Consider the following 19,254-nt stretch of genomic DNA (forward strand, 5'->3'; position numbering starts at 1 on the left):
ATGTTCTTCATATAAACTGAAACCCAGGTGGCTGCTCACTTCTTGCCTTTGTGTTTTGTGGTCCTCTGCTCCAGTCATGCACGCACATTTCTGCACATCGTGGGGTTGCCCCTGTGCAGTCGCTGCACTTTCGTTCTGTGCATGTGTGTATGTAATATGCATGTTGAAGGGGGACAGAATATGCCACCCCAAAATGTGCTCCTCTGGCATGTGAATTATTTGGAGCAATCAAGATCCAGCAGAATCAAGAGAAGCCTTGCACCTCTCATTTCACGGCCTAAATAACTGAAGTAGGGGGCCTGGTCCAGCGATGACATTGATCGGAAAAACTTAACCTGCTTGGCAGGACAAACATCTCATTAACAATCACCTGCTCTTCCCATCTTCCTGTGAATTACCCACCTCCCCTTCAAGCCCCAGGCCTCTTTCCCATTCCTTAGCTAAAGATGGCATATAAACTTCAATTGCCTGACTGCCTTTGAGTCTCAAGTTTTCTTGGGCTCCTGTTAAGTATGCAATTAAATTTGTTTTCTCCTGTTAATCTGTCCTAGGTCAATTTAATTATTGAACCAGCCAAAGAAACTGGAAGAAAAGGAGAAATTTTTCCACCTCTACAACGTGGTGTGTGTGTGCGTGTGCGAGCTAAAGCAGACAGACTTGTGTCTGTGTGTGCTACTGTGTTCATTTCTCTTGGGCTTCTTGAGTGTTTCTTAATGACTTCCTTCCTAGGCTGCTGTTTTCTCAGTCCCTACAAACGTGTAAATATGCACTGTAACTGTGGTTCCTAGACTCTGCTGGATCAGGATTGTAGCAAGAGGGCCAGACTTCCTTATGTAAGCCTTTCTGCACGTCCCCAGAGATGGGGATTTGTGGCTGAACCGTCTCAAACTGTCTGTGGGCCCCTCTCCAGCTGCCACATGTCCTGACATGTGCCCGCAGTCTGGGATTTCACCCGCCTCCACTCACAACTCACAACACACACTTGAGGAGTGCCTACGGTTGGCACTAGCCAAGTCCCCGCCCCCTCTCTATGCTTAATCTTCGGAATTTCCAGCCGACCTTCCAACCGCTCCCACCCCAGGGTGGAGTTGAGAAGGGCCCGCCCAGTTTTCGGGGTACATAACTAGCTCTGCGGGACTGCGGGGCCACTCGTCCTTCGGCTCAGCGCAGCGCACAATGTGTCACTCTCGCAGCTCCCTCCCCACCATGACCGTCCTGCGGGCTCCGACCCCGGTTTCCTCCGCCAGCCCGGGACCCCGACGGGGCTCCGGTCCCGAGATCTTCACCTTCGACCCTCTCCCGGAGCCCGCGGTGGCCCCCGCTGCGCGCCCTAGCGCCACCCGCGGGCATCGAAAGCGCAGCCGTAGGGTCCTCTACCCACGAGTGGTGAGTGTCGCCGAAGTGGACAATCCCGGGGGAAGAGGAGGGTGAACTACTGGACGCCGGGGCCCCGATCTGACCTGTTCTTTTTATCACCTCCCCTCAGGTCCGGCGTCAGCTGCCAGTCGAGGAACCGAACCCTGCCAAAAGGCTGCTCTTTGTCCTGCTGACCATCATCTTTTGCCAGATCCTAATGGCTGAAGACAGTGCGTCTGCACCCCTGGCCCCGGAGGACATCTCCAGCGCGCCGTCCCCCGCGTCCACCGCTGCAACCCCGGTCTTCGAGCCCCTTAATCTGACCTCGGAGCCCTCGGACTACGCTTTGGATCTCAGCACTTTTCTCCAGCAACACCCGGCCGCCTTCTAACCGGGACTCCCCACATCCCCTAAAAGAACCTGAAAAACCAAGAAACACTGGGTGTACCTGGTGCGCGAGAGCGTATCCCAAACTGGGACTCGCGAGGCAACTCGCACACAGAACACTACGGCTGAGACGCCAGTCCGAGCCTGGGAGAGACAGGCACCGGCACGCCGGGGCTAGGCCGGGTGGGGAATGAGTGCGTCGTTAACTTATTTCTCATTGCTCCTAATAATATTTATGTGTATTTATGTGTGTCCCCCTAGGTGATGGAGGGGTGTATGTAATATTTATTTTAACTTATGCAGGAGTGCGAGATGTGCACCTTGCTGCAAATGCAGGTCTCTGGGTATTTATTGGGCTCTTTGGGGTTGGTGGAGGCAAGCACCCAGAACTAAGCGAGGCCGGGAAAAGGGATGGAGGAAACCCGGGTCGAGAAGGCGCCCAGGCTGGGAGTCAAGGATGGTGGTGGGTCGCAGTGACACTCTCAGTCCTCCAGCATCTCAACTCGCGAGTCTGTGAAGATTCGGGGAACCGTTGAGAATAAGGTCCCTGGCCTACACTCTCCTTGAAGTTGCCTCCAAGGGGGTGGCTGCGGGGTCGGTGGGCTGTCAGGAGGCTGCTCTGGGGTCGCCCCGTATGTTCTATGAACACAAATAAACTTGATTTACTGTCAGCAGTCATGTGAGTGTCTCTTTACAAGTGGCGGTCCCCCATTCTCCTCAAAGCGCCAGGAGGAGGAGGAGCCGCGGCCAAGTCCCCAGCCGGTGCTCCTCCCGGGGCCCCTGAGTCCCTCCTCCCGGAGCCACGGAACTCAGCATCTTGTGACCGTGTGATGCTGTCAGTCTTTGCCCAATCTGCGGTTTTTCTCAGTTAGTTGACAAGGGGCAAATCCGACATGAGTCAATCTCCCTCTCCCCGGGTGCGGGACTCAGGGAAGTCACGTCGCGCGGGGCGGGGCGTGGGGCGGCCTGGGCGGGACTTCCGGCCCCGGAAGGGCGGCTAAGTGGGGCCTCCTCCCCCTTTCCGGGGCCGCTTCGGCAGCTCTCGAGGGCTGCGGATCTGAGCTGGGCCTGCCCGGGAAGGGGCGGGTCGGACGCCGGAGGCCGGGGGTAGGGTGGAGGGGGTGGTCCTCCGCGGGGGGCGGGGTCGCGTCTGCAGCAGCAGTAGGGTGCGGCTGGGTTGGGGGCGCGGGCCCAGCTCCCAGGGAGACCCTACACGGGTGGCATCTGCTAGACTCCCAGGTCCCCTACGTAGCCCCGCCCTCCCCGGGACCCCAGCCGGGCCGCCGCCCGAGTCCGGGAAGGTAGGTGGGGGAGGGGAGATGGAGTGGGTTGCAGAGGAACAGGGAGGGTAACGCAAGGGTCTGGGGACCTCTCCGGGTCCAGAGAGCTTCATATCACTGAAGGTGGGGCGCGGTGAGCGGCTGAGAATCGCTGGCTGTCTGCGAAATTTCACAGAAAAAGCCTTAGCGGATCCGGGGTTGCGGAAGATCCTGGGCCTCGGCGTCTGCAGGCTGGGCGTGACTGACTGGAAAGGGAAAGAGTTCGCTCCTGTGGACTGCGCGGCGCCCCTTCGCATCCGCAAAGGCTTTCTCTCCCCCTCCTCCAGCTCCAGCCTGAGCCATGTTTTTCACCTGTGGCCCAAATGAGGCCATGGTGGTCTCCGGTAAGTATTGTTTTCTGCTCAGCCAGTGAGCCCCCCCCCCCCCCCGCCCCTGCAGAGGTCTCTTCCCTGTCTCCCTACCAGTTCCCCAGAGCCAGGCCTTCTGTCCACCCCGCCCACGATGGCTGCATGCCACCCACTTGTGATTATTCCTTGCGTAGCCTTCCAAGGCCTGGACTGCCCCGGCCCCTGTCAGCTTCCAGCTTTCCTCGTGGAGGTTGCTTCGCGCTCCCTTCCCAAGTTCTGTCTCCCCACGTTACAGTTCTACCGCGGCCACGGGCCACCACAGCTCACTGCCCCCTCCCCTTGCAGGTTTCTGCCGGAGCCCCCCAGTCATGGTGGCTGGAGGCCGTGTCTTTGTCCTGCCTTGCATCCAGCAAATCCAGAGGTAGGTAGCAAGAAAACTGGGGAAAGGGAACCCCCGTTTTCTCCCTTTCTTCCTTTTCAAGCTGTCCATCCCTTCTCTTTCCCTTAGGATCTCACTCAACACACTGACCCTCAATGTCAAGAGTGAAAAGGTTTACACTCGCCATGGGGTCCCCATCTCAGTCACTGGCATTGCCCAGGTGAGGCTTTCAGAGCCTTTCCCCCAAAGCCCACTCCCCCACCCAGCATCTTCTGTGTCCCCAGACATTAAGAATCTTCTCACATTGGCTTTCCCTATCTCTGCCTGTGGAGAAATTTCTCTGCGAGTCTCCACTTCTCCAGGGATCCCCAAGGCACCTGCCTGTACTCTGGTTTCAGGAGGTCTTCCCCACACCCTCCCCAACTCTGTTCTGGCTACAGGTAAAGATCCAGGGCCAGAACAAGGAGATGCTGGCCGCCGCCTGCCAGATGTTCCTGGGGAAGACGGAGGCAGAGATCGCCCACATCGCGCTGGAGACACTGGAGGGCCACCAGAGGGCTATCATGGCCCACATGACCGTGGAGGTGGGCCTGAGGGCAGGGAGAGATCGGGAAGGGATGCCAGAGTGCAAGGGGCCTAAGAACCCAACTAGTCTGAGGAAGATGGTGGCCAGAGGATCTGAGCATGTCCCTTCCTTCTTCTTTCCATCCTGTTATCCCAGGAAATCTATAAGGACAGGCAGAAATTCTCAGAGCAGGTTTTCAAAGTGGCCTCCTCAGACCTGGTCAACATGGGCATCAGCGTGGTCAGCTATACCCTGAAGGACATTCACGACGATCAGGTAAACCTCAGCAGTTGGTCCTCCCTACTTCCCTGCTCCCATCTGGTAAACCTTCCCTTCTGAGGATTGTGACATCTGCATCTCTCCCACAGGACTATTTGCACTCCTTGGGGAAGGCTCGAACAGCTCAGGTCCAAAAAGATGCTCGGATTGGGGAAGCAGAGGCCAAAAGAGATGCCGGGATCCGGGTGAGAGAGCTGGGGGTTGCTTGGTTTCCGAGGGCTTTTTGTGTACCTGATGGGAGAGGGGGTGGCGTGAGGCCAGTGAAGCAGGGTTGGCAGAGGATGTAGATGAGGCCGGGCCCAGGGCGAAGATGGAGGAGCTCGGCGGAGAGCAGGCTCTCTCCCTTGGGCCTTCTTCTGCCTTCTCTGATGTCCTACCCAATCTCTGCATGAACAGGAGGCCAAAGCCAAGCAGGAAAAGGTGTCTGCTCAGTACCTGAGTGAGATTGAGATGGCCAAGGCACAGAGGGACTACGAGCTGAAGAAGGCCGCATACGACATCGAAGTCAACACGCGCCGAGCACAGGCTGACCTGGCCTACCAACTTCAGGTCAGAGTCCCCATGCTGGCCCTGTGGCCAGGCTGGATTTCACTCCCTCCCTGTTCTTCTCAGGCCACCACTCTCTCTCATATCCTGACTTTGATCCCCTTATTTTGACTCTCGGTTTCTGACCCAACTCCTCCATATGAGGAAGATTTAAAAGACCTAAATGTTTCAGCTGAAAAGCAAAGAAAAGGCCTAGAAAGGGGGTGTAGATAGGGCTGATCAGGGGCTTGGGGCGGGTTGTGTCCTGGGCAAGGGTACCTGGATGAAGGGTGAACCAGAGCTCAGATCGGCCTGTGCTCCACTCCCCAAGCTGTGCGTGAATGGGTCTGCATCTCCCCAGAGGAACGGGTGCCTTTTTCTCATTTGCACGACAGTCCTCCAAGGCTCCCAGCAGCCCTGGTGATCACAGAGGGTGTGAGGAAGAGAAACATGGACTTGGGCTCTGAATCCCACAAAGTGACCTGTGGGGGCCTTGATAATGCAGCAAAGTATAGTTGATACTCATCATTTGCAGATCTTGTATTTGAGAATTTGCCTCAATGCTAAAATATTCTAAAGAGCTAATGCTAAATGAGCACTGGTTTAAATGCTAAAACAGTAATGGTTTCCCTAGTGCTCTTTGTCTTGATGACCATTTGCAGACATGCACAGAGTGGAGAAAAATTTGAGTTGCCTGATAACGTGCCTCTCAGTTGAACAAGATGTTTTTTCCTTGTTTTAGCTCCTACTGTAAACAATGTCATTTTCGCAGTATGTTCACTGCTACATATTTTGCACTTTTGTGCTCTGTGTTGGTGATTTCACAGTTCAAAATGCCCCCAAGTGTGGTGCTGAGTGCCGTCTAGAGTTCCTAAGTCCAAGAAGACTTGATGTGCTTGATGGAGAATATACATGTGTTAGATAAGCTGCTTTCGGGCATGAGTTATAGTGCTGTTGGATGTGAGTTCATTGCTAATGAATCAACAAATACATTACATATGGTGTCTTTACGCAGAAATGCGTAAAACAAAGATACATAGGACTTTCCTGACAATCCAGTGGTTAAAACTCTGTGCTTCCAGTGCAGGGGTCGATCCCTGGTTGGGGAACTAAGATCCCACAATAAGTATTGGTTAATCCAGTGTTCACGGCTACTTTGTGAAAACCGGAACTACCATGAATAATGAGAATCAACTGTACTTTGAGACCTTTACCCAATATTATGAAATTCATTTTTGCCAAGAGTTGGTGTAGGCTGAAAGCATTAAGTGTAACACATCTTTAGTTATGATATTAAATCCCTGGGTGGCTTGATAGGTGCCTGAGTGTGGCATAGTACTCACTGCTCAAAGTGTGGTCTGCCTCCCAGCAACAGCATATCCCTGGGGAGCTTGTTATAAATACAAAATCCGAGGCTCCAGCCCAACAGACCAAATCAGAATCTATATTTTAACAAAATCTCTAGGTGATTCATGTACACATTGAAGTTTGAGAAGTATTGATTTAGTGAAAACCACCAGCTTGGGTGGGACTTTATCTTCTCAACATGGCTTTCCTTGTCTGCTAATCAAAGGATAGCCTGGTTTGGGTTCTGTTCAACTTTTATTAGTCCCTCGTTTTGTGTCAGATTTTGTGCTAGGTGCTGGAAAAATAAGGATTTATTCAACAGAGATCTATTAAATGCCTACTATATGCCAGGCATTGTTTTGGAGGTGAGTATATAAGTATGAATGAGATAGAATAAAATTCCTGCCCTCATGGAGCTTTACATTATAATATATGAGACAACTAATAAGCAAATAAATAATCTTCATTGGCTCTAATTAAGTTGTTTAACTGCTATGAAGGAAATAAATTGGTGGTATTCTATTGGAGGGGGTACTCTGTTAGGTTGGGGATGATCAGAGAAACCTTCTGTGAGAAAATGATATATAAGATAACCCTGAAGATGAGAAAGAGCCAGCAATGTAAAGGGTTGTGAGCTAAGAACGTTCTAGTCCAGTGCTGTTCAAATAGAATTTATATATATGGCAAGTGACTAGGCAGGGGACTAGCACATGCAAAGATCTTGATGTAAAAAAGAGGGGTTGTGTCCCAGGAACACAAAAGAGGTTTCTGATCCAGCATGACTGGTGTGCTGTGAGTGAGGAGAGGCAGAGGGAAGCAGATCTCCTAGGATTTGGGGAGCCAGTATTCTTGCCTGGAGAGTCACCGTGGACAAAGGAGCCTGGTGGGTTACAGTCCGTGGGGTTGCAAAGAGTAGGACATGACTGAGCAACTAAGCACACAACAACAGATGGAAACTTAGAAGAAGATTCAAAGCACGATGGGAAACTATTGGAGAACTTCAGGAAGGGAAGTACTCTGGTCTAGTTTACATTTTTACAAAGATTAGTCCAGCTGCTGCATCGAGAATTGATTGTCAAAAGAAAACAGAGGAAGCAAGAAGATGAATTAGGTTTGTCAAAGCTGTGAATGGCATAAATGCAGCTAATTGCACTCCCTCTTAAAATCTCATTAAATTCACATAGAGTAATTGGGAGAGAAAAAAAAAAGGTGGAGCGAATAGGAACAGAAGGAACAGAAACCATGGCATCACTGTGGGAGCTGGAAAGTCGGGGCAACTGACGACTCAAGAAGTGTCCGAGACAGCTGAGCACAAAGCTGCAGGGGGGAAAACAATGAAATGACCTGAGGCACAGAAGTTGTCAGCGCCAGGGGCCTCTGGAGCTGGGATAAGTTGGTTGAAATAAGGAGAAACAGGTGAAAAGTGACTTCTCAGAGCTGTGTGCCTCTGAGTGATGCTCCCTCTCCCAGTAACAGGCATGAAGAGACTGCCTATTGAATGCTGAATACCGACCGCTTCCCCAGCCCCTTATTCCACATGGCTCCCAGAACCCGCATATTCCAAAGAAGAGATCAAAAGATTGCTCTGGGGAACATGACCAACCCGATATGAAAGACTTGAAGGTCCTGAATCAGAGGTTCCTCAGCAGATGAACTACCCGGGTCACCCTAGAGTGAAGCTCAAAGCCTCCGAGCCTCACCCACATACCCAGAGCTTCCCTTCAGTGTTTCTGACCTTCCTCCCTGTGAGCAGACAAGCACAGACTCCCTGACATATGAAGGATCCTGCAACAAGGACAGGCCAAAACCACAAGCAGAGCAAAGCAGTTTGAAGGATATGTGCTATGCAGAGAGAAGAAAGCTTAAAAAGTAATATCCTCAGTAAGATAAAAGAATAATTCATATCCAGCAAATCAGGACACAGAAAACAAAGAGCTTTTAGAAATTAATAAGGTGGCAGAAATGGAAAAAAAAAAAAAAACAATGGAAGAGAAATTCTAACAAATTTGTCGGAAAATAGAACAAAACAGATGGAAAAATTAGGAAAGAATATTAAGAGGCCAGACCAGGAGATGCAACAGAACAAAATGGAAGGAAATCATCAGTGAAAAAAATCAGACATGTTTATCTGACTTTCTAGATTGAATGATCCACCAAGTACCTAACATAGTGGATGAAAAACATCTGCCTTGAAGCACATCACTGTGAAATTTCAGAACACCAAGGATGAAAGAACTAAAAGCTTCCAGAGAGAATGAAGAGATGTCAAGCAGCAGAATGACTTCAGATTTCTCAAGAAGCTAGAGGACCATGGAGCAATGCCTTCAAAATTCTGGTGGAAAATTAATAACAGCATAGTAAACTGAACTCAGGGGGCTTCCCTGGTGGCTCAGGCGGTAAAGACTCTACCTGCAATGCAGGAGACCCTGGTTTGATTCTTGTGTTGTGAAGATCCCCTGGAGAAGGGAATGGCAGCCCACTCCAGTATTCTTGCTCGGAGAATCTCATGGACAGAGGAGCCTGGTGGACTACCAGTCCGTGGGGTTGCAAAGAGTCAGGCGCGACTTAGCGACTAACACTTTGACTTTCACAACCTGTACTCAACTTAATCATCATTCAAATAAAAGAACGAAATCAAAAACCCATAGAAGCAAGATCTCAAAAAACATATCCCATGTACTCTTTCTGAGGGAATGGCTGGAGGCTGGGTCTAAAGAAGAGAAAGAAGGGGGTGGAAGTGGGGGCTCTAACACAGGAGCACCATGATGCTGCACCCTGAGGTCAAGCGTTAACTAGTCCAGTTTGGAACAGGTTTGAAATTTTAGGGTCAAAGAGGACATGGTACCACGTCTAGAAGCCCCTTTCCTCTGGAATGAACACATGGGCCCTTTAAAGGCAGGGGCTCCATCTCTCATGTGGATATATCACAGGCAAGATGGTGCATGGCTAAGCCAGAGCAATAAGGCAAGAAGTATGTTCTTCCTCCAGACCTCTGCTCACCGACATGTTGGCAAGAGCCTTCTGACCCCTGTACTCTCCAAGGAACAAGAAAATGAAATCTGCCTAAGTAAGAGGAAGTAGTCTATGATGTATACATACCCTTGTAGTTGCTTACAGTAGCCCTGGAAGGATACACAACAAGCTGGTCACAGTGGTTGTTTGAGAGGAAGGCAACCAACCAGGTGGCTTGAGAAATAGGTGGGAAGAGATCTTGCTTTACTTTTTTTCTTTTGAATTTGGACGACCTACAAAAGATAAACACACACACACCGTCCCCCTACTCCCCAAAAGCTGGCGAGAGGCTATTCAGAAGCCAGTTGCCAGTTGCCACTAAGATAACCGCTACACTGATGGAGAGAAATGGCTGGACTTGGAGGTGAGGGATGGTCACCATGCATGCAGTGCCCTCCAGGCGCTCATACTCTACAGGAAGACTTGGTGGAGAAATAGGGTGATGGGGAGCTCAGTGGAGAGATGCTTCACCTGGCCTGAGGGCAAACGGGCTGGGTTGCAGCCCTATCCAGCCCTGAAGCTAGCTAAGACTGCCTGGGGAACAGCCCTAACCATGGATATTGGCCCTGTTGGGGGAGGACCAGACCCCTCCCCAGGCCATACCTCAGATCTGTCCCAGAAATGGACTGCACTGGGCAGGCTGAGCCCACGGAGACCAGCTGCACGTGGTGTGCTCTATGTTAATATCCTGCCCTGGAGCCTTGGCCCTCCCTGCTTCCCAGGCGCTTGCTCCACAACTCTGACTCTGAGCATCCCTCCTACGCAGGTGGCCAAGACGAAACAGCAGATCGAGGAGCAGCGGGTGCAGGTGCAGGTGGTGGAGCGGGCCCAGCAGGTGGCAGTGCAGGAGCAGGAGATCGCCCGCCGGGAGAAGGAACTGGAGGCCCGCGTGCGCAAGCCGGCGGAAGCCGAGCGCTACAAGCTGGAGCGCCTGGCGGAGGCAGAGAAGTAAACACCCCTCCCTGCCCCCCTCAGGGTTCTTTCACCACCTGGGCGCCCCCAGACAAAAAGCTGAGGCCTTTTCTACCTGTCCTCCTCCTGCCGAATCTTTCTCCCAGAGCAAGGGCTATTCTTCAACTACCCCCTCCACTCCCCTTTGCCCAGGTCCCAGCTGATCATGCAGGCGGAGGCAGAAGCCGAGGCTGTGCGGGTGAGTTAGCCAACTGATGGAGGGAGTGGGGTGCTGCTGGTGCTGGGGTCTCTCATCCTTACCTACCGTATCTCACGTGTCTTGTACCCTCCTCAGATGCGTGGAGAAGCCGAGGCCTTTGCTATAGGGGCCCGAGCCAGGGCCGAGGCTGAGCAGATGGCCAAGAAGGCAGAAGCATTCCAGCTGTACCAGGAGGCTGCTCAGCTGGACATGCTGCTGGAGAAGCTGCCCCAGGTCTGGGGTAGGGATGGGGGTGGGGGCGGTGGAGGGCATATGGACAAGAGCAGTGGAGGGACAGGAGGGAACGAGGGGCCAGGGGAGAACCAGGCTAGGGGCCATGAATTAGGGGCGGGAATTACCAGCCAGTGACCAGAACAAGGAAGGGTGATGCTCACAAAAGCGAAGAACACAGGTCTTAAAAACCCAGAGTAAGGAGTCTTAGGATGGGTGTGGTAAGACCCTGGTGCTGAGTGGACATCTTACCTACCAGGTGGCAGAGGAGATCAGTGGTCCCTTGACCTCAGCCAATAAGATCACACTGGTGTCCAGTGGAAGTGGGGCCATGGGAGCAGCCAAAGTGACCGGGGAAGTGCTGGACATCCTGAGCCGCCTGCCAGAGAGTGTTGAGAGACTCACAGGCGTCAGCATCTCCCAGGTGAGGGTTTCTAGGGTGGGGCTGGGAGCCGAATTGCCAGGTTCCTGTGGCACATGACACAGCGGGCCCAGCGTGGGGCTAGCACCCAGGAGGCCTGGGGCTGCTGACATTTAGTCATTGCTTTCCATGTGCCAGACAGAGTGCTAAGCTCCTGCACAAATGGTTTAAAAAACTTTTTAAAACTTCCTTTGGGGTGTGTAGGGTTTTACAAAGTGACTGAACTTTCAGTTTAGCCCATGTCGTTCATACATGGTGAAGCTGGGCTTCAAACCCAGGCCTGCTGTCTCTAGAGCCTCTGCTCTTCTTGGTCACACACACACGTGTGTGTGTGTATCTGTGTGTGGCTGTGGCTGTGTATGTGTGGCTGTGTGTGTGTGTAGCTCAGTTGTGTCCAACTCGATCCAACCCTATGAACTGTATGTAGCCCACCAGGCTTCTCTGTCCATGGAATTCTTCAGGCAAGAATACTGGAGTTGCCATGCCCTTCTCCAGGGTATCTTCTTGACCCAGGGATCGAACCTGGATCTCCTGCATTGCAGGCAGACTATCTTCTGAGTCACTAGGGAACTAACCCACTAGCAGAAGGAACTGGTGACAGCCTGTTGACGTTGAATTCCAAGGTGTATCACTGCTTTCCTTGGTGCCCGTTTAGTCACCTGTTGGTTATGGTAGAGATCAGGGAGTGGGATCTGGAGCCAGACTGTTGTGTGAATCCTGGCTGAAGTGCATGCCAGCTGACCTTAGACAAGTTCATCTTCTCTGCACTTGTTTCCTCACCTTAAAGCCAGGTCAAAAAGTAACCACCCTGTTGAATTGTTAAGGGGATTAAATGGGTAAATACCTGGAGTGTTTAGTGCCTAGCACATAGTACTATATGAAGAGTGTGTTAAATAAATGCCTATGTAAATAAAAGCACTGAGCTGAATCAGTGACCTTTGAGCTGGGTTCCTTGGAGTCTCCCTGAGGGCCTGTACAGAGATCTGGCCCCCTTCACCCCTTTCTTCACTCATGCAAGAATCTGAATGACTGCCTGGCAAAGGCAGTGAGATAGGGTACTAGGAAAAACTAGAATACTTCTGTAAGAATGTCTTCCCTGCAGCCCATTCGTCCAGATGGGAGCCTGGGAGAACAGGTACCTGGTTCACACAGTCACCACTGTTGTTTTTTTGCCAGGTGAACCACAAGCCTCTGCGAACAGCCTGAACCCTGGACCTTCGTGATGCCCCATCTCATAACTCAAGTTGCCTGAATGGTCCCGTTATTGCACGCACTTCAGCTGGCTCCGTGAGCACATCACCTCTCCTTGCCAAATAGCCTGTGCCTTGCCTTGGAAGGGAATTGTTCCCTTTCCCAATCCCATACTGCCAAGACTGCCAATCCCCTAGGGCTCCCATGCCTTCTGATGACCTACCCCCAACTTATTTAAACTAAGCCTGTTGTCCAGAATTCTTCCCTGACCAAATCTTAAGGGATGGTCTGCAGGTCTCAACTTTGTCAAATAAATCAGTAAGTACTGATACTTAATTCGGTGTAACTAATTCAAAATGAACGCTAGAGTGTAGCTTTCTCTCTTGCATTCAATGTGCTTTTTACAGTGGGAGCGAAGCAGTAATTACTTGTACTGTTAAGAGTTGTAGAATACCCCCACTCTACCCTGAAATTCATTATAGTCAGAAGAGCATCCTTAAGTAGCAGCAGTATCAGTAATTATGTTAGTCCCTAGAATTACTGATAATAAAGGGATATTTGAGACTTAACACTGTGCTCTTTGTAGCAGGAGTTATTAGGTGGAACACTAGTGTCAGTTTAGAATGGGACTATGATATGACACCACCCCTCCCCAGGTGATTTTTGCCTTAGGCTGAGAAAACCCATATATCCATAACTGAAAGGAACCCAGGAGGTACTGTGTGTTCCAAGTGGTAAACAGTGTCTGTGCATCTCCCAAGATTCTTCTGGAGCACTGTTAAAAACAGACTGCTGGGGTCCAACCCACTTTTGGTTCAGTACATCTGGGCAGGTGGGAGAATCTCTATTTCTCCAAGTTCAAGGGGATGCTTATCTGGCAACCACTTATATGACATTCACCTCATTTCTCCTTTCTATCCCTAGATCTCCTCACATCTGAGCATCTATCCCAGTTACTAAGACAGGGTACCAGGGATTAAGGTGTAAGGATATTCTCACCTGTTTATAGAGAGCAGAGTATATTGTACAACTGACCTGGAGCCCCATGCCTCCTTCACCAGTGATCTTTCCCTGAATGAGCACACGTGCTGCGAGATTCTTTTCAGTTCCCATTTATTTTTGGCTCTTGGGGCAATGTCATCTTTTCAATATGAAAAAAAGCAGCAAGTTCAACACAATAGAAATCTGAAGTGTAGAATAGGACAAAAATCAAGAAGTGGGGAAGCAGTAGCAGGAGAGATGAGATGTTTGCCAAAAGATGGAAGGTGTTCTGTCCCCTGTCTGGGGAATGACGTTTAGGTGGCAGCACATACCTTTCCATATAAGTACAGAAGGGGTTGATACGTATCATTTTTTTTTGATAAGATGGGGTGGGGAGGGGCTTTCTGGAGACTTAAGAGACCAAGGCTATCTCTTGCTTCTCTTGACCCCCTTTCTCAAACAGGAGAAAGGAGGGAATTCAACGTTATTATGAAGGAGATAAAGTGGAAGAGGAAGGGATTCCCACTTGATAGGGTGGGGGCCAGAAACTTGCAAAGGTAATAGCTTAGGACAGAACTTGGAAGGAGACTGAAAATGAAGATAATACTGTCAACACCTCTGCACAAGCTGAGAGGAGCGGGGAGATACCTGGCACCTAGGACTTCAGTACCCTGGATGCCCCTCTCCAAACCCAACCCTTTCTGGTAGGGACTTCTACTCGCTCAGTTTCCTTCCCCTGGGCCAGCACATCGGCCTAGGATGGCAGTCACCAATCCAGGTTTTCAGCACACGGTTCTAAATGAGATTTGAGGAACCCCAGCCTCTTGGAGAGCTATCTCGAAAACAGAGAGGGAAATGTTAACTGGACAGATGGGAGGAGTGAGCACCAGAAAGAAAATTGACAGGGTTACCCAGAATGCAGAAAATCTAGGCTCCCCAAAAGTGGAAAGAGAGAAGAGACATTCAACAAACAACAAATATTTATTGAGCGCCTATTATGTGCCAGGCACTGTTCTAGAATCCCCCCCAAAAAAGAAAAACAAGATAGATGCAGAAAATGCAAATTCTGAGGGAGAGGAAAGGGGTCGTTGAGGAAGAAGGCTGAGGGGATTAAGAAGCCTAAGGTGATAGGGACTTGGCCTTAGGCCTCCTCTTCGGCCTCCTCACCGAAATCCTCTTCCTCTTCTGCGGTGGCATCCTGGTACTGCTGGTACTCGGAGACGAGGTCGTTCATGTTGCTCTCAGCCTCGGTGAACTCCATCTCGTCCATGCCCTCACCTGTGTACCAGTGGAGGAAGGCCTTCCGGCGGAACATGGCCGTGAACTGCTCCGAGATGCGCTTGAACAGCTCCTGGATGGCTGTGCTGTTGCCAATGAAGGTGACTGCCATCTTCAGACCACGGGGTGGGATGTCGCAAACAGCTGTCTTGACGTTGTTGGGGATCCATTCCACGAAGTAGCTGCTGTTCTTATTCTGCACGTTGAGCATCTGCTCATCTACCTCCTTCATGGACATCCGCCCACGGAACACAGCAGCCACGGTGAGGTACCGGCCATGGCGGGGGTCACAGGCAGCCATCATGTTCTTGGCATCGAAGACCTGCTGGGTGAGCTCAGGGACAGTGAGGGCCCGATACTGCTGGCTGCCACGGCTGGTAAGAGGGGCAAAGCCAGGCATGAAGAAGTGGAGGCGTGGGAAGGGCACCATGTTGACGGCCAGCTTGCGGAGGTCAGCATTGAGCTGGCCAGGAAAGCGGAGGCAAGTGGTGACTCCACTCATGGTGGCCGAGACGAGGTGGTTCAGGTCTCCATAGGTTGGTGTGGTCAGCTTGAGGGTGCGGAAACATATGTCGTAAAGGGCCTCGTTGTCAATGCAGTAGGTTTCATCAGTGTTCTCCACCAGCTGATGGACAGAGAGGGTGGCGTTGTAGGGCTCAACCACAGTGTCGGAAACTTTGGGTGAGGGCACCACGCTGAAGGTGTTCATGATGCGGTCGGGATACTCTTCACGGATCTTGCTGATGAGCAAGGTGCCCATTCCGGAGCCAGTGCCCCCACCCAGCGAGTGGGTCAGCTGGAAGCCCTGCAGGCAGTCACAGCTCTCGGCCTCCTTCCGAACCACATCCAGGACCGAGTCAACCAGCTCGGCTCCCTCTGTATAGTGGCCCTTGGCCCAGTTGTTGCCTGCCCCGGACTGACCTGCGATGAGGTTATAAGGCAAGCTTGTTCAGTCAAGTGTGAAAGATACACAGCCCCATTTCTACCTTTCAACTTTTGGATTACAGCCAGTGGATTTATCTTCCTTCTTAACTCCCCGATGATATATCTGCCCCTGTATAATTTACTATCTAAATTACTACCTCCACTCTTCATTAGATTTAAAAACACAAGGCTGTATAAACTCCAGTACAATCATTTCTAACTCTTGCTGCACCCAAATAACTCGAATAGCAGTATCTATTGATATCTCCCTAACTCACCAAAAACAAAGTTGTCTGGTCTGAAGATCTGACCAAAAGGACCTGAGCGAACAGAGTCCATGGTTCCGGGTTCTAGATCCACCAAGATAGCACGAGGGACATATTTGCCACCTAGAAGAAACAAAGTAAAAGAATGAAAACTGGAAGACATAAAGGTAAATAAATTGGGGCCAAGAGAGAGCCGGGGACCCAAATGTGTGATTTCAGACACTGCCACCAGGTGGCAGCAGAGCCACTGGGAAAGCGAGAAAGGTCTCCAATGAGTGTAGATGGATTCATTCTAAGGGGGTAAAGGGTGTCCGGGGGAGGCAGAGACCCCAGAGAAGTGGGAGTGATGGGACCCCTGCTTCCCGAGCTCTTGCCCTCACCTGTGGCTTCATTGTAGTACACGGAGATGCGGTCCAGTTGTAGGTCGCTGTCCCCATGATAGGTGCCGGTGGGGTCGATGCCATGTTCATCACTGATCACCTCCCAGAACTGCCAGGGAAGAGCAAAGTCTTCAACATCTCAGGGTCCAGCCAATTATGCTCCCCTACTGCCATTTTAGCTCCAGATTCGCCTGTGGCGGGCCCTCCCCAAGGATCTAGCATTTCTTCTGCCTGCCTGCCTGCCACACCCTTCCACTAGCCACATGCACCTTCGGAAAAACGGCAGCTTTCACTGCCTGGGACGTGAGATGCTGTGTGGCTTAAAGGGCCCGGCGATCGCAGGCACAGGGCTGGGTAGATGGAGGCAGTCACCCTGGTCACAAAGAGACGGGGGGCAGAGAAAAGGAGCCACTGCAGCAGGAGCCCACCCCGCCCTGCACGTGACCGCGGCGCACGCACGCGCCAGGCGGCCGACAAAGGGAGGTGCCGCGCAAGGGCGGGGCCGAAGGGCGAATTCCGCGCGCCAGGGGCGGGGCTTGGCGCGGGCTCGCGCGCCCCCCGCCGGCCGGCCTGGCCGCATTGTCCCAGCGCGCCAGGGGCGCCCGGGTCCCGCCCTTCTGCTACAACGTAGCAGCCGCACTTCCTCCCTGCCCCTCCCCCGCTACACTGTAACCGCGCGCAAAAAGAAAAAAAAAAAACACCCCTCCCCCTTGGCCTCGACATTTCATTTCTTTGCTAGCTTTTAACCCCCTTGCTTTAAATGAGGTTTTTTTTCCCTTTGTCCTATTCTCTAGTTCTGAGGAACCCTTTCAAAGAATGGACTCTTTCCCCCTCGCCCTTTCTCCCTATCTGTCCACGCCCTCAAGAGTCTGTTAAGGGGAAATAAAAGGAACAAATTAGTCCAGCACATTATTAGCCTTCCATGCACGAATAACTGCGGGACCGCCCCTTGGGGATCGCGGGCGCCCGGGGATTCCTGATCATTTGTAAAGGATATCGCCCAGCCCACCTGGCTCATCGCGCCCCCACATTTGGATCTGACCTCTCGGCAGCTGCCCGCCATCCTCGCCCCTTCCCCCTCTGGCTTAGCCCCACGAAGCCCCGCCAAGGGGGATGCACATGGGGAAAACCTCATCTAGCTTTTGTCTCGGGCCGTTTCCGCATCTCCCTCGCTTCCCGGTCCTCGGACCGTTAGGAGATCCCCTTTCTAAGTAAAATTTTACAGAAACTCGGTTTTCCCGCCCCCTAACCCTGAAGGGTGCTTTTTACAGCTTCCCCAAAATGAACCTGCCAAGAAAAAGAATTCCTCATTTTTCAAAAGCAAATCCTAAGGTTCAAAGGTGCATTTATATAGAAAAGTTTTGAGGGGCAAATCTTGACTAAGAATGGAAGATGCAAACGTTCTACAACCATCCGTCATAATATACCTGTTTTTTTTTTTTTTCCCTTAAAAATAAATACAGTCAAAAGAGGTTAAAAATCCTTACCTTGGCACCGATCTGATTGCCACACTGACCGGCCTGGATGTGCACGATTTCCCTCATTGTTAAAATTTATTCTAATCTTTTTGCTCGCCTCAAAGTGTATACGGGGCAAAAAAATATTATGGAATTAGTTTTTCTCTGCTGCTAGTCGCAGGGTGGAAAGATGGAACGGGACCCGGAGGCTGAAGCAGCGAGGTCCGAACGCGGCGGCAGGAAGGTTCTGAGAGGGAGAAAGGAGAGGGGAGGGCGCGGGAGGAAAGGCGGGCAGGGCGGGGCGCGCGTGCGCGGGGGCCGGGAGGCGGGAGAACTCGCCGCGCGCCGCGGTGGAGAGACAAAGCCTCACTAGGCTGGCCCTGATTAGTCCGTGCCGGTCCTGTATCACACGTCCATTGGTCCCTGCTGGACGAGCGCAGTCCTGCCTGGGAGTTGTAGTTCTCTATTGTTGTCCACGCTGCAAAATGAAAGGACGAATGGGTGGGTACTGGGTCTGGGGGTTTTGGTTTGGGTGTTTTGACTGAAAAACGGCCTGGCGCTAAGGTTCCTTCCTCTATGCCAGACTCTTCTGGTATCAAAAGAGAGTAGTTTTCGAGGGTACAGGAATTGGGAACCCTGGTGTGCCAGGCTTTGGAAGGTGGAGTGGGGGCACGCCCTGAAAGCTCCCCGCTGCGGTAGCTCTTGGGAAGACAGGACTGCTTAGCTCAGCGAAAACGGGGAGAAATGCGGCACCCTGATCTGCTCTCTAACAGCTGGTCCCTGGTGACCCAACTGGCATGAACTCCAGTAAGCTGCGGCTCCCCCAGATACTTCGGGAAGGAGGAGGGCATTGCCTTCCTGCTATTTCCTTGGGAGCTTTCTAATGATAATATTTAGAAAGAAACAAAATTGCATCAAGGACTTTTCAGTATAAAAACTAATTGTCTGGAAGGTATGTTCAAGAATAGAGAAGCAGATATGCCGGAAGTCTCCGTCCATGTGGGGATCTGCGCCTTACAGCCGCATTTAACACACTGTTAAGAGGCGAACTGTGGGGTGAGATACCTGATAGGCACTTTGATGAAGTCAGTGTTTTTTCAATTCGCTGATTTCACTGAGAGGTGGTTGACTATTGCAACCTTTCAAGAACCTCGGGATTAAAATAAAAGGGGTAGGGAGGGGGATGGGAAAAAAATTGGATGAGCTCAAATCTGAGTGGCATGTTTCTTCGCAGGGATTAATTCAACTTGAGAGATATTAAATGTCTACCAAACCAGGAGCTAGGAATACAAAAATGATTAAGGATTAGCTCACTGTTCTCCAGGATCTTGCAATTTGGTGAGAAGTGTATAAACAAACACTAGAGTGTGGTAAGCACCATGATAAAGGACATGGGATATCAGGCTCCCTGAGTGTGTGCTCAGTCATGTACGACTCTTTGCGACCCCATGGACTGCAGCCTGCCTGGCTTCTCTGTCCATGGGAGTTTCCAGTCAAG

At 51.5% G+C, this 19,254-nt stretch overlaps 3 protein-coding genes across 7 annotated transcripts; 2 read left to right on the forward strand and 1 right to left on the reverse strand.

Moving 5' to 3' along the window:
* Nucleotides 1–1,145: 1,145 nt before the first annotated feature.
* IER3 (immediate early response 3) lies at nt 1,146–2,417 on the forward strand. The gene is made up of 2 exons (NM_001075202.2): nt 1,146–1,386; nt 1,487–2,417. The coding sequence occupies exons 1-2, from the start codon at nt 1,177–1,179 to the stop codon at nt 1,745–1,747; spliced, it is 471 nt and encodes a 156-aa protein (NP_001068670.1). The 5' UTR covers nt 1,146–1,176; the 3' UTR covers nt 1,748–2,417.
* Nucleotides 2,418–2,719: 302 nt separating this feature from the next.
* FLOT1 (flotillin 1) lies at nt 2,720–12,806 on the forward strand. 5 transcript variants are annotated; one of them, NM_001076887.1, is made up of 13 exons: nt 2,720–3,044; nt 3,199–3,406; nt 3,716–3,791; nt 3,879–3,969; nt 4,190–4,333; nt 4,471–4,590; nt 4,683–4,778; nt 4,990–5,142; nt 10,244–10,425; nt 10,582–10,627; nt 10,724–10,861; nt 11,118–11,282; nt 12,456–12,806. In NM_001076887.1, the coding sequence occupies exons 2-13, from the start codon at nt 3,364–3,366 to the stop codon at nt 12,483–12,485; spliced, it is 1,284 nt and encodes a 427-aa protein (NP_001070355.1). In that variant the 5' UTR covers nt 2,720–3,044; nt 3,199–3,363; the 3' UTR covers nt 12,486–12,806. The 5 variants fall into 5 exon arrangements, with proteins under 5 accessions (NP_001070355.1, XP_005223719.1, XP_059736363.1 ...); XM_005223662.5 differs by having other exon boundaries at nt 2,721–2,850; XM_059880380.1 differs by having other exon boundaries at nt 2,762–2,850; nt 3,127–3,406.
* Nucleotides 12,807–14,419: 1,613 nt separating this feature from the next.
* Nucleotides 14,420–18,011, reverse strand: TUBB (tubulin beta class I). The gene is given in 4 exon segments (NM_001046549.2): nt 14,420–15,650; nt 15,932–16,042; nt 16,300–16,408; nt 17,787–18,011. Coding segments are annotated over 4 exon segments (1,335 nt in total). The 5' UTR covers nt 17,844–18,011; the 3' UTR covers nt 14,420–14,592.
* Between the last annotated feature and the right edge of the window lie 1,243 nt (nt 18,012–19,254).

Source organism: Bos taurus, chromosome 23 (genome assembly GCF_002263795.3).
Source record: "Bos taurus isolate L1 Dominette 01449 registration number 42190680 breed Hereford chromosome 23, ARS-UCD2.0, whole genome shotgun sequence".
NCBI classification, from domain to species: Eukaryota; Metazoa; Chordata; class Mammalia; order Artiodactyla; family Bovidae; genus Bos; species Bos taurus.

What these genes read in the sequence shown, in the direction of transcription:
- FLOT1 (NM_001076887.1), top strand. Translation starts at nt 3,364, where the DNA reads ATGTTTTTCACCTGTGGCCCAAATGAGGCCATGGTGGTCTCCG. An exon ending in TGGCCCACATGACCGTGGAG is followed by an intron (nt 4,334 to 4,470) that starts GTGGGCCTGAGG and finishes CTGTTATCCCAG; the next exon opens with GAAATCTATAAGGACAGGCA. An exon ending in CAGGCGTCAGCATCTCCCAG is followed by an intron (nt 11,283 to 12,455) that starts GTGAGGGTTTCT and finishes TTTTTTTGCCAG; the next exon opens with GTGAACCACAAGCCTCTGCG.
- IER3 (NM_001075202.2), top strand. Translation starts at nt 1,177, where the DNA reads ATGTGTCACTCTCGCAGCTCCCTCCCCACCATGACCGTCCTGCGGGCT. An exon ending in GGGTCCTCTACCCACGAGTG is followed by an intron (nt 1,387 to 1,486) that starts GTGAGTGTCGCC and finishes ACCTCCCCTCAG; the next exon opens with GTCCGGCGTCAGCTGCCAGT.